This window comes from Rhinoderma darwinii, chromosome 5, assembly GCF_050947455.1.
Source record: "Rhinoderma darwinii isolate aRhiDar2 chromosome 5, aRhiDar2.hap1, whole genome shotgun sequence".
NCBI classification, from domain to species: domain Eukaryota; kingdom Metazoa; phylum Chordata; class Amphibia; order Anura; family Rhinodermatidae; genus Rhinoderma; species Rhinoderma darwinii.
The window spans coordinates 330117285-330130237 of NC_134691.1; the positions used below are offsets into that span (position 1 = coordinate 330117285).

The 12953-nt window shown below is 39.7% G+C and overlaps 1 protein-coding gene across 1 annotated transcript; it reads right to left on the reverse strand.

Moving 5' to 3' along the window:
- Nucleotides 1-1562: 1562 nt before the first annotated feature.
- Nucleotides 1563-12397, reverse strand: BET1 (Bet1 golgi vesicular membrane trafficking protein). The gene is made up of 3 exons (XM_075828760.1): nt 12172-12397; nt 9505-9561; nt 1563-2291 (listed from the first exon to the last, which is right to left on the reverse strand). The coding sequence occupies exons 1-3, from the start codon at nt 12292-12294 to the stop codon at nt 2136-2138; spliced, it is 336 nt and encodes a 111-aa protein (XP_075684875.1). The 5' UTR covers nt 12295-12397; the 3' UTR covers nt 1563-2135.
- Between the last annotated feature and the right edge of the window lie 556 nt (nt 12398-12953).

Sequence of the window (12953 nt, forward strand, 5' to 3'; positions counted from 1 at the left end):
ATACATCCTGTGTGAACATCGGTTTAAGATAAAGCTTACTGCTCCAACCTTTGTAAATTAAAGGGGCTGTGCCACAAAACACATGTATCTCCTATCTACAGGATACATGTGTGATCGCTGGGGGTCCGACCGTTTAGACCCCCAGCGATAAGGAGAACCGAAAGTCCCCCATGAGAAGCATGGGACTTCTGGGTTCTGTGTCCGGCAGCTCCATAGAAATGAATGGGGCTCCGGTCACACATGCACAAGTGCGACCAGCGCTCCAATAATTTCTATGGAGCTGCCGGTCACTGATCCCGGGAGTCCCAAGCTTCTCATGGAGTACGTCGGGTGACTTTCGGTTCCCCGGTCTCCTTATCGCTGGGGGTCCCAGCGGTCAGACCCGCAGCAATCACACATATCCCCTATCCTGTGGATACATGTGTATTGTGGCACAAACCCGTTAATGGAAAAGAGAACTTTCTCCCACATTGATATCGATCTTACTTTACAGACATTATGTCAACGCTGCCGACATGGACTGTCTGCGAAAACCAGGGTATAGCTATAGGGGGTGCAGAGGTAGCAGTCGCATCGGCCCTGGTGCCTAGAGGGCCTGAAGGTTCCCCTGCCTCCTAAGACCCCAATATTATAAATTGCACATGGTAGGTGGGGGGCCCTGTTATATAGAGGCCCCCGGAGCTCGCAGTCACATCTCTGCCTCCAGTTCTTGTGTATTACATGCCAGAGCCCCACTCACTTTCTTTACGCAGCGCGGAGGGAAACTCATTGTAAGTTTACCAATTGTGAAATTCGCGCCGCCAACTCTGTGTGCATGAAATGTTATGTTCTGTAATTACGTGGAGACCGATTATGCACGACAAGCACCATGCTTATTATTTATGGTCCCCGCTGAAATAAAAGCACTGATCGGGACAGATGCCAGCTGTAGTCCCAGCCAGCAACACAATGAAGAACGTGCAGGGGGGGAGGGGAGGGATGATCTAGGTAAATCAATAGACGTCATTTAATTACCTTTTAAAAAAAAAAAAAAAAAAAAAAAGGACTTTTTCTACTGCCAGAATCACTTGCAATATGGTCCGGCGAGATTTCTTTTCTGAAAAATTGCCAACATTTTTATGTGAGCGGCGGCGGCAATTTTGCTCGATTTATTATTTTTTTCTTAGCAGAGCTTATGCAAATAGACTCTGGAATTAACCAGAAAATGCAATTTTCTATACCCACAACCATATTGCTCAAGTTTGACATCAATATCCTGCAGAGTTCAGATGCAGTACCAGACTTCGCCACACGCACTTAGATGGCGCTGTGTTGCAAAGTTCTACTGGTCAGACTGGGGACCGGTAGGACGGAAAAGTCACCACATCGATGTCCTATGCCAAGGATAAAATAGGCGTTTCTGCACAAATGGGACATAAAAGACATGCTCTCCTACAGCTAGGTCCTCTCATCTGGAATCAGGGTGGGAGTTTAAGTTAAACAGATGCACCCGTGCGGCCTACGAGACAATGTCAGGAGAATGGAGAACCGCTTTAATACGAAATGACAACATATAATATGAATAGATTAAAAGTGCTGTTTAATGTCCAATATGTTCGTTTACAACCAATGAAAGTTTTATCTTTCGACAATGGAATTTCCAGGAGGAGTAGGCTTAGGTGCATCAGAGCCTGAGATTTGTGCGTTTCATTCCAAAAGGATGAATTCTCTATGTGACGTTCTCATAATCAGAAAACTATTAACAGAGTGCGATCCTCTATAGCTCTGCTCGGATCATTAACTCTCTTCTGCAGGGAGTTGCCACTTTCATCATCGTACGCCTATGGATTTACAGGAATGAATGTCGGAGAACATGAAAGATCCGGATAACTGAGATGGACCGGTCATTAAATCTCACAGACTCGACAAGTTTTAAAGGAAAATCCCACCATCTTCCAGTATGCTCCAGAACAGTGGTCTTGAATTTGCAGTAGAACTACAACTTCCAGCATGCCTTGCTCGCCGAAGGCTGTCAGAGCATGCTGAGAATTGTAGTTCCACGTCAGCTAGCGATCACTGCTCCAGAAAATAATAAATAAGACTTGATAATTGTGGCACAATGAAAAAAAATATGCAAAAAAAATAAAAAAGTCCGATCACCTGAGCTTTATAAACCAGTAAATAACAAAGAAAACAAAACAGGCGAAGAGCATCATATAGAATAGCAGCTTGGCCTGGCTGCCCCTGGAGAGCACCTTCAGTCTGCCCATTGTAGCCCCCAGGAAACCACCAGTTGTATCAAAATCCGAGTCCTTAAAAAAAAATTAAAAAAAAAATTAAATAACGTAGCAAATACCAGGAATAAACAACAGAGAACAAGCAATATCAATAATAACATATTAAACATTGCGACTGTATATGGAAAAGATATTTAAAAAACATGTTCTTTATTCTTAAGTCACTCATCATTCTTGCTACAATGATGAAAAGATCCTGTGCTCATTGTCGCCCCCTGCTGAGAAAATATCTATGTATTATCTATAAGGAGGAGTGAAGAAAGAGGTGACAATTGTCCTCTGCATGTTCCTGTCTCACACAATTGGTTGTCACGTTACAAGACAATTCATCCATTAGTCTGACAAGCGAAGGCGAATATACTGACTAATCAGCACTAATATAATAACTATAATACTGCCCCTATATACAAGAATATAACTACTATAATACTGCCCCTATATACAGGAATATAACTACTATAATACTGCCCCCTATATACAAGAATATAACTACTATAATATTGCCCCCTATATACAGGAATATAACTACTATAATACTGCTCCTATATACAAGAATATAACTACTATAATACTGCCCCTATATACAAGATTATAACTACTATAATACTGCCCCTATATAAAAGAATATAACTACTATAATACTGCTCCTATATACAAGAATATAACTACTATAATACCGCCCCTATATACAAGAATATAACTACTATAATACTGCCCCCAATATACAAGAATATAACTACTATAATACTGCCCCCTATATACAAGAATATAACTACTATAATACTGCCCCTATATACAGGAATATAACTACTATAATACTGCCTCCTATATACAAAAATATAACTACTATAATACTGCCCCCTATATACAAGAATATAACTACTATAATACTGCCCCCTATATACAAGAATATAACTACTATAATACTGCCCCCTATATACAAGAATATAACTACTATAATACTGCCCCCTATATACAAGAATATAACTACTATAATACTGCCCCCTATATACAAGAATATAACTACTATAATACTGCCCCCTATATACAAGAATATAACTACTATAATACTGCTCCTATATACAAGAATATAACTACTATAATACTGCCCCTATGTACAAGAATATAACTACTATAATACTGGTCCTATATACAAGAATATAACTACTATAATACTGCCCCCTATATACAAGAATATAACTACTATAATACTGCCCCCTATATACAAGAATATAACTACTATAATACTGCTCCTATATACAAGAATATAACTACTATAATACTGCTCCTATATACAAGAATATAACTACTATAATACTGCCCCCTATATACAAGAATATAACTACTATAATACTGCCCCCTATATACAAGAATATAACTACTATAATACTGCCCCCTACATACAAGAATATAACTACTATAATACTGCTCCCATATACAAGAATATAACTACTATAATACTGCCCCTATATACAAGAATATAACTACTATAATACTGCCCCTATATACAAGAATATAACTACTATAATACTGCTCCTATATACAAGAATATAACTACTATAATACTGCCCCTTATATACAAGAATATAACTACTATAATACTGCCCCTATGTACAAGAATATAACTACTATAATACTGCTCCTATATACAAGAATATAACTACCATAATACTGTCCCCTATATACACAATATAACTACTATAATACTGTCCCCTATATACACAATATAACTACTATAATACTGCCCCCTATATACAAGAATATAACTACTATAATACTGCCCCTATATACAAGAATATAAATACTAGAATACTGCCCCCTATATACAAAAACATAACTACTATAATACTACCCATATATACAAGAATATAACTACTATAATACTGCCCCTATGTACAAGAATATAACTACTGTAATACTGCCCGCCATATACAAGAATATAACTACTGTAATACTGCCCCTATATACAAGAATATAATACTGTCCCCTATATACACAATATAACTACTATAATACTGCCCCCTATATACAAGAATATAACTACTATAATACTGCCCCCTATATACACACAAGAATATAACTACTATAATACTGCCCCTATATACAAGAATATAACTACTAGAATACTGCCCCCTATATACAAGAACATAACTACTATAATACTACCCATATATACAAGAATATAACTACTATAATACTGCCCCTATATACAAGAATATAACTACTATAATACTGCCCCCTATGTACAAGAACATAACTACTATAATACTACCCCTATATACAAGAATATTACTACTATAACACTGCTCCTATGTACAAGAATATAACTACTATAATACTGCTCCTATATACAAGAATATAACTACTATAATACTGCTCCTATATACAAGAATATAACTACTATAATACTGCCCCTATATACAAGAATATAACTACTATAATACTGCCCCTATATACAAGAATATAACTACTATAATACTGCCCCCTATATACAAGAATATAACTACTATAATACTGCCCCTATATACAAGAATATAACTACTATAATACTGCCACTATATACAAGAATATAACTACTATAATACTGCTCCTATATACAAGAATATAACTACTATAATCCTGCTCCTATATACAAGAATATAACTACTATAATACTGCCCCCTATATACAAGAATATAACTACTATAATCCTGCTCCTATATACAAGAATATAACTACTATAAGGGCAGATTCAGACGAACGTTGCGTTTTTGCGCGCGCAAACAACGCAGCGTTTTGCGCGCGCAAAAACCATTTGACAGCTGCGTGTCATCCGTGTATGATGCACGGCTGCGTGATTTTCGCGCAGCCGCCATCATAGAGATGAGGCTAGTCGACGCCCGTCACTGTCCAAGGTGCTGAAATAGCTAACTGATCGGCAGTAACTCTTTCAGCACCCTCGACAGTGAATGCCGAACACAATATCGAGAAACCTGTTAAAAAAAAAAAAAAAGTTCGTACTTAGCGAGAACTTCCCTCCCGGCCGTTGCCTTGGTGACGCGTCCTTGGTGACGCGCCTCTCTTGACATCGGGCCCCACCTCCCTGGATGACGCGGCAGTCCATGTGACCGCTGCAGCCTGTGCTTGGTCTGTGATTGGCTGGAGCTGTCACTTGGACTGAATTGTCATCCCGGGAGGTCAGACTGGAGGAAGAAGACGGGAGTTATCGGTAAGTCAGAACTTCGTTTTTTTTACAGGTTCATGTTTATTGGGATCGGTAGTCACTGTCCATGGTGCTGAAACAGTTTAACTCTTTCAGCACCCTGGACAGTGACTATCTCCTGACGTCGCGTACCGGAAATTTTTTTGCCGGGTTCGGCCAAAACGAGTTCGGCCGAACCCGGTGAAGTTCGGTTCGATTGTCCGGGTTCGCTCATCTCAAATACACTCCATTTGGATGTTTGGAAACAGAAAAGCACGTGGTGCTTTTCTGTTTACATTCATCCGTTTGACAGCTGGTGCGCTGTTTCAGTCGGTTCGCATGGAAGTGCTTCCGTGCGACCTGCGTGGTTTTCACGCACCCATTGACTTCAATGGGTGCGTGATGCGCGAAATACGCGGAGATATTGAACATGTCGCGCTTTTTGCGCAGCTGACAAACGCTGCGCAAACAGCACAGACTGTCTGTACTGCCCCATAGACTTGTATTGGTCTGTGCGTGGCGCGTGAAAACCACGCGGCCCGCACGGACCGAATACACGTTCGTGTGAATCCCCCCTAATACTGATTCTACATACAAGAATATAACTACTATAATACTGCCCCTATATACAAGAATATAACTACTATAATACTGCTCCTATGTACAAGAATATAACTACTATAATACTGCCCCTATGTACAAGAATATAACTACTATAATACTGCCCCTATATATAAGAATATAACTACTATAATACTGCCCCTATATATAAGAATATAACTACTATAATACTGCCTCCTATATACAAGAATATAACTACTATAATACTGCTCCTATGTACAAGAATATAACTACTATAATACTGCCCCTATATATAAGAATATAACTACTGTAATACTGCTCCTATATACAAGAATATAACTACTATAATACTGCTTCTATATACAAGACTATAACTACTATAATACTGCCCCTATATACAAGAATATAACTACTATCATACTGCCCCTATATACAAGAATATAACTACTATAATACTGCCCCTATATACAAGAATATAACTACTATAATACTGCCCCTATATACAAGAAGATAACTACTATAATACTGCCTCCTATATACAAGAATATAACTACTATAATACTGCTCCTATGTACAAGAATATAACTACTATAATACTGCCCCTATATATAAGAATATAACTACTATAATACTGCTCCTATATACAAGAATATAACTACTATAATACTGCTTCTATATACAAGACTATAACTACTATAATACTGCCCCTATATACAAGAATATAACTACTATTATACTGCCCCTATATACAAGAATATAACTACTATAATACTGCCACCTATATACAAGAATATAACTACTATAATACTGCTCCTATGTACAAGAATATAACTACTATAATACTGCCCCATATGTACAAGAATATTACTACTATAATACTGCTTCTATATACAAGACTATAACTACTATAATACTGCCCCTATATACAAGAATATAACTACTATTATACTGCCCCTATATACAAGAATATAACTACTATAATACTGCCCCCTATATACAAGAATATAACTACTATAATACTGCCCCTATATACAAGAATATAACTACTGTAATACTGCCCCTATATACAAGAATATAACTAATGTAATACTGATCCCTATATACAAGAATATAACTACTGTAATACTGCCCCTATATACAAGAATATAACTACTATAATACTGCTCCTATATACAAGAATATAACTACTATAATACTGCCCCTATATACAAGAATATAACTACTATAATACTGCTCCTATATACAAGAATATAACTAATGTAATACTGATCCCTATATACAAGAATATAACTACTATAATACTGCCTCCTATATACAAGAATATAACTATTATAATACTGCCCCCTATATACAAGAATATAACTACTATAATACTGCCCCTATATACAAGAATATAACGACTATAATACTGCCCCTATATACAAGAATATAACGACTATAATACTGCCCCCTATATACAAGAATATAACTACTATAATACTGCCCCTATATACAAGAATATAACTACTATAGTACTGCCCCCTATATACAAGAATATAACTACTATAATACTGCTCCTATATACAAGAATATAACTACTATAATACTGCCCCCTATATACAAGAATATAACTACTATAATACTGCCCCCTATATACAAGAATATAACTACTATAATACTGCCCCCTATATACAAGAATATAACTACTATAATACTGCCCCTATATACAAGAATATAACTACTATAATACTGCCCCTATATACAAGAATATAACGACTATAATACTGCCCCCTATATACAAGAATATAACTACTATAATACTGCCCCTATAGACAAGAATATAACTACTATAATACTGCCCCCTATATACAAGAATATAACTACTATAACACTGCTCCATATATACAAGAATAGAATTACTATAATACTGCTCCTATATACAAGAATATAACTACTATAATACTGCTCCCTATGTACAAGACTATAACTACTATAATACTGCTCCTATATACAAGAATATAACTACTATAATACTGCTCCTATATACAAGAATATAACTACTATAATACTGCCCCTATATACAAGAATATAACTACTATAATACTGCCCCCTATATACAAGAATATAACTACTATAATACTGCCTCCTATGTACAAGAATATAACTACTATAATACTGCTCCTATATACAAGAATATAACTACTATAATACTGCCCCCTATATACAAGAATATAACTACTATAATACTGCCTCCTATGTACAAGAATATAACTACTATAATACTGCTCCTATATACAAGAATATAACTACTATAATACTGACTCCTATATACAGGAATATAACTACTATAATACTGCCTCCTATGTACAAGAATATAACTACTATAATACTGCCCCCTATATACAAGAATATAACTACTATAATACTGCCCCCTATATACAAGAATATAACTACTATAATACTGCCCTCTATATACAAGAATATAACTACTATAATACTGCCCCCTATATACAAGAATATAACTACTGTAATACTGCCCCCTATATACAAGAATATAACTACTATGATACTGCCTCCTATGTACAACTATATATCTGCCTCCTATGGATTTTAAGAAATAGGAGAATTTTCTCATCTGGTCGTTCAAGCACATTTGGGGCTTAAAGGGTTATTCCCATCTCAGTTCTTAATTTTTGTATTTTATCCCTAATCAATAACCTTTAGAAAATGAGACCTATCGATTTCTTCTGAACAAAAACCCTGCCACGTCACTCCTGGTCTTTGCCTTCATTTCCCTCCTCCCTGCGGTTGATGACCTCACAGCGCCGCTTGCTTTAAACACGCGTGCTCCCGTGAAAGCCCCAAGAAGGGCTAGAACTCAACTGTGGGCGGATCCCTGGTCAGTGACATCTGGATCTGCCAAGCGGTAATTTATTGGAGGATGATTGTAGTAGAAATATTAATATCTGTGGGTTATCTAACAATTGTAATCGGATTGAGGAGATGGGATTTTACCTTTCGTGCATCAAAAGCGGCAGTGTTCCCATAGCAACCAATCACATCACATCATTTCCAAATCTGTCCTGGAAAAAGGAAAGCAGTGAGCTGATTGGTTGCTATGGCAACACGGAGCACCAGTAGTTACGCTTGCCTCCGCATAATTATGCGGCTATGCTTTATGTCGAACATTATCTCAGACTTGCCAACAGTTCCGTTTTTCCAACCCGAACCACAAAAGAGGAGGAGTTTATGCAAATTAGCCTTCACAGGGGCGTTACTGGCAGTTTTAAGGTGTTCCCGGAAAGAATGAGGGCGGAGCTTACTGATGTCTTGCCATTTGGGTTTTAAAGGCTTCATGCAGGGGGCAGGAACAGCCGGTGAACGACTTGCGGCCAGGTTTTTAAGTCACCCCCCGGAGGGCACATATCTTATCACTGGTTAAAGTGGCGGTTAGTTCTCCTGCCGCCTCTGGTAGCGCGTACTCACCATTTCAGACAGTACTTTATTGTGGTATTTTACTTCGGTCCCAATATCAATAGAAAGCTAAACAAAAAAAACAAAAAAAAAAAATGAGTCTGTGCCTTTAAATATATTTCTACCAAGCATACCTTAAAGGGGTTCCCCAGTTTTATATCAAGTTTAACCAGTTCATAGCAAAAAGTTCTGCAACTTTCTAATAAACTTCCTCAACACCATCAAGAGCTCTACTTGCGGTCACTGAACGGAAACATTTTGTGAAGAACCAGTCCTGATCATGTCCATCTGACGCAGGTGTAGGGCTCGTGTATCAGAGCTCTCCGAGCTATGAATCTGTCTCAGATAAACGTGATCAGGATGGCTTCCTGACAGCAAGCAGAGATCTTGATACCCAGCACAAGCCCTTATACAGCTATAACCCCCACCCCCCTAGATGGGTGCATGGAGTTGGGAATGGGATGCGGTTTGTATTAAGAGGCTGCCCTGCCCTGAATCCAGGTTGCAATGTAGCATTATACATGTAGGAGTCTTGAATTACCCCTTTACATTAATATGCAGGACCCCTTTAAGTTTCATATTCTGTGTTATCTATATACATGGTGGACAATTAAAGGGGTATTCCAGCAGAGATATTGACAGCATAAATGTAGGATATTCCAGAAATGTCTACGACCCCCTACTATCAGGAGAACGGTGTCCCCGTTGTATATTGGGAGGGGAGAGCTGGCCATGCATGTGTGCCGCGCTCTCCATTATACTCTATGGGAGTTACAGCTGAGCTAGTGGGACGCTTGTAGCCCCCACAGCATCACTTCAGGAAAATTAAAGGGTTGCTCCAGTTTTATGTAACTACAATTTAAAGGGGTATTCCAGCCAACTCAGCAACTCCCATAAAATACGATGGATGAAGCTACACCCCAGCAACTGCCAGCGAATTTCTACTACATAAATTGGGGGTTAGGGGACCCCAGTTCTCCAGATAGGTGGAGGTCAGAGGTGAGATTCTCACGATCACGATGATTATTTATTATGGGGCTGTATCTGCATAACTGGAAAAATGTGCCATTCAGGGATCTGGGAAAGCTGGATGACAACTCTTGTAGAAGTATTGGTGGTCACCCAGATTTTCCCAGAAACTGATTATCACTACAGTGCAGGTGACAGGAGGAGGAATCAGACATATTTAATGGAGATTGAATCTTCTTCATCATATGTGAGACTTTGCTCCTCCACATCTTTAATCCAGAATAATCCCCTCAGATCCTCGTAAAATTAGACTTGGAAGTTTTTTCGTCTGGACTTCCAGCTTCTTTTATAGACATATGAAGGCGTACATTCAACTTTATCGGAGTTGGGACCCCCAGCGATCATCTGTAATCTGTGGGGAAACCTGGCAGTAAGCGTTTTATTTCCCTGCAGTGCCTCCACAGGGGAAATGAAGCATTACACAGTGTCCATTCATATCAATGTGTTGTCTATGTAATGTAGGACAGGACAGGTCCGCCAGAGCGGGATGCTCTATGTAACCGCTCTTCGGTCTGGCCAATAGATGAGGATCCTGAGCAGAGGACCCTCCCCCCCTCTATTATCCAGGGCCACATCAAATGCGGACAAACAGGTGTCCAATAAAGCTTCAGACAAGTATTGATTCCGGTGGGGCCTTGTTATGTACATTGAGCGGTGCTGCACGGGTTCAAAGCAGCAAGACCCCTATCAGTCAAATAAATGGCCCATTCATCATCCAGTATTACGTACCCGTGTTGTACAGATTCATTATACGGCGCTCATAGTCTACTATGGGCCTATACTATACTTCTGTGGGCCACTGATTTTATATCAAGGCACTCAAAAGTTTTTATTCATATAGATTCATACAGAATCCGCGACCAGCCCAGGAGCCGACCCCGACCAGCCCAGGAGCCGACCCCGACCAGCCCAGGAGCCGACCCCGACCAGCCCAGGAGCCGACCCCGAACAGCCCAGGAGCCGACCCCGACCAGCCCAGGAGCCGACCCCGACCAGCCCAGGAGCCGACCCCGACCAGCCCAGGAGCCGACGCCGACCAGCCCAGGAGCCGACCAGCCCAGCCCAGGAGCCGACGCCGACCAGCCCAGCCCAGGAGCCGACGCCGACCAGCCCAGGAGCCGACGCCATGACCGCGGTGGACAATCACTGTTGCGGGACGCTGCATCATTACCCACGAAACATGTCATCGGCCAGCCGTCGTGGTGACGTCGTCATCGAGCCAGGATGTAAACAACGGACCAAGTTTTAAAAGGAAAGTCTAGTGGACATGGAGGCGCTAGTGTAATAGAAATTGTCATGGACATAACCTAAGCAGTCACCCTACCCCCTACACACGTTGTTTATTGGCAAAACTGGGTGGGTGGGTATAGTAAAAAGTTCCACGTTGCCTCAACACCAGCATTTAATAAAAGTGGAGAACCCCTTTAATGTCACACAAAGCCACAGCACGCTGGTGTTTACACTTCCACTATCTAATAAGTAAGAAAACACCCAGATTCTAACAGCTGTTTAAAACTACAACTCCCATTATGCTTGCCCGTCTGTGCCCATTAATAGATGGCTCAGACGCATGACGGGATTTGTAGTTCAACACCAGTTCACAGCTGTTGACCGGTTACGGGGGCCTAGACGGGTCAGTTTTATGCTTACATGTTTCAACGCGCTGGCTTTGACCCGGAGGTTCTCGGTGAGCTTTTCGTTCTCCTCCTCGTATACGCTGTAACCGCTCATCTCCGGGCGTCCTTCCCTGTGCTTCATCCCTCCTCGGTCCATGTTGGCGGTGCGGACTCCTCCGCGGATGTTACATCCAACAAACAGTGATTACGTGTACTGGACTTCAAGACAGCAAAATGAAACTGGCTGTGTACGGCGCGCCGCATGGGTCAAAATGCCTCTCTTATCGTTCATCATTTCCCATCAGTTATATAGTTATTACTTGTGTGCTCGTTGTATTAGGCCTTATTCACACAGTGCAGTTTTTTTTAGATGCCACAACCAGGAGTGTATCGTAAAGTGAGGAAAAGAATATAGGAAAGATTATATTTGTCTTTTTTTTTTTTTAATCCATTTTTGGTTGTGGCTTCAAAAACTGCACCAAAACTGCACTGTGTGAATACACCCATTGTGTTCTGCTTATCCAGACACTTTTAAATAATATTTAAGGAGCAAGATGCGGATATTTACTAAAAATCCTTTGAACCTACCAAAAAATAGAAGATCAAAAATATTTCGTATACGCTTACCTCTAAAATTCTAAATTGCTTGAGTAGAGGAGGAAAGATCAGTCCTTTATAGTAAGGATATGTTCACACGGCTTATCTTCCGCCATTTTTCGGGCCGTAAATGGCCGAATAATCGGAAGCAGAACACCGCCAAACATCTGCCCATTAATTACAATGGGAAAACTGCGTTCTGTTCCGTCGGGCCATTTT

Excerpts from the sequence above, each read along its gene's own strand:
- BET1 (XM_075828760.1), bottom strand. The coding sequence starts at position 12,294 with ATGGACCGAGGAGGGATGAAGCACAGGGAAGGACGCCCGGAGATGAGC. Across the intron at positions 9,562-12,171 it reads AAGCCAGCGCGTTGAAACAT|CTTTCTATTGATATTGGGAC; the intron begins GTAAGCATAAAA and ends TTTTTTGTTTAG. Across the intron at positions 2,292-9,504 it reads ATAAAGTACTGTCTGAAATG|GACTCGGATTTTGATACAAC; the intron begins GTGAGTACGCGC and ends TTTTTTTTTAAG.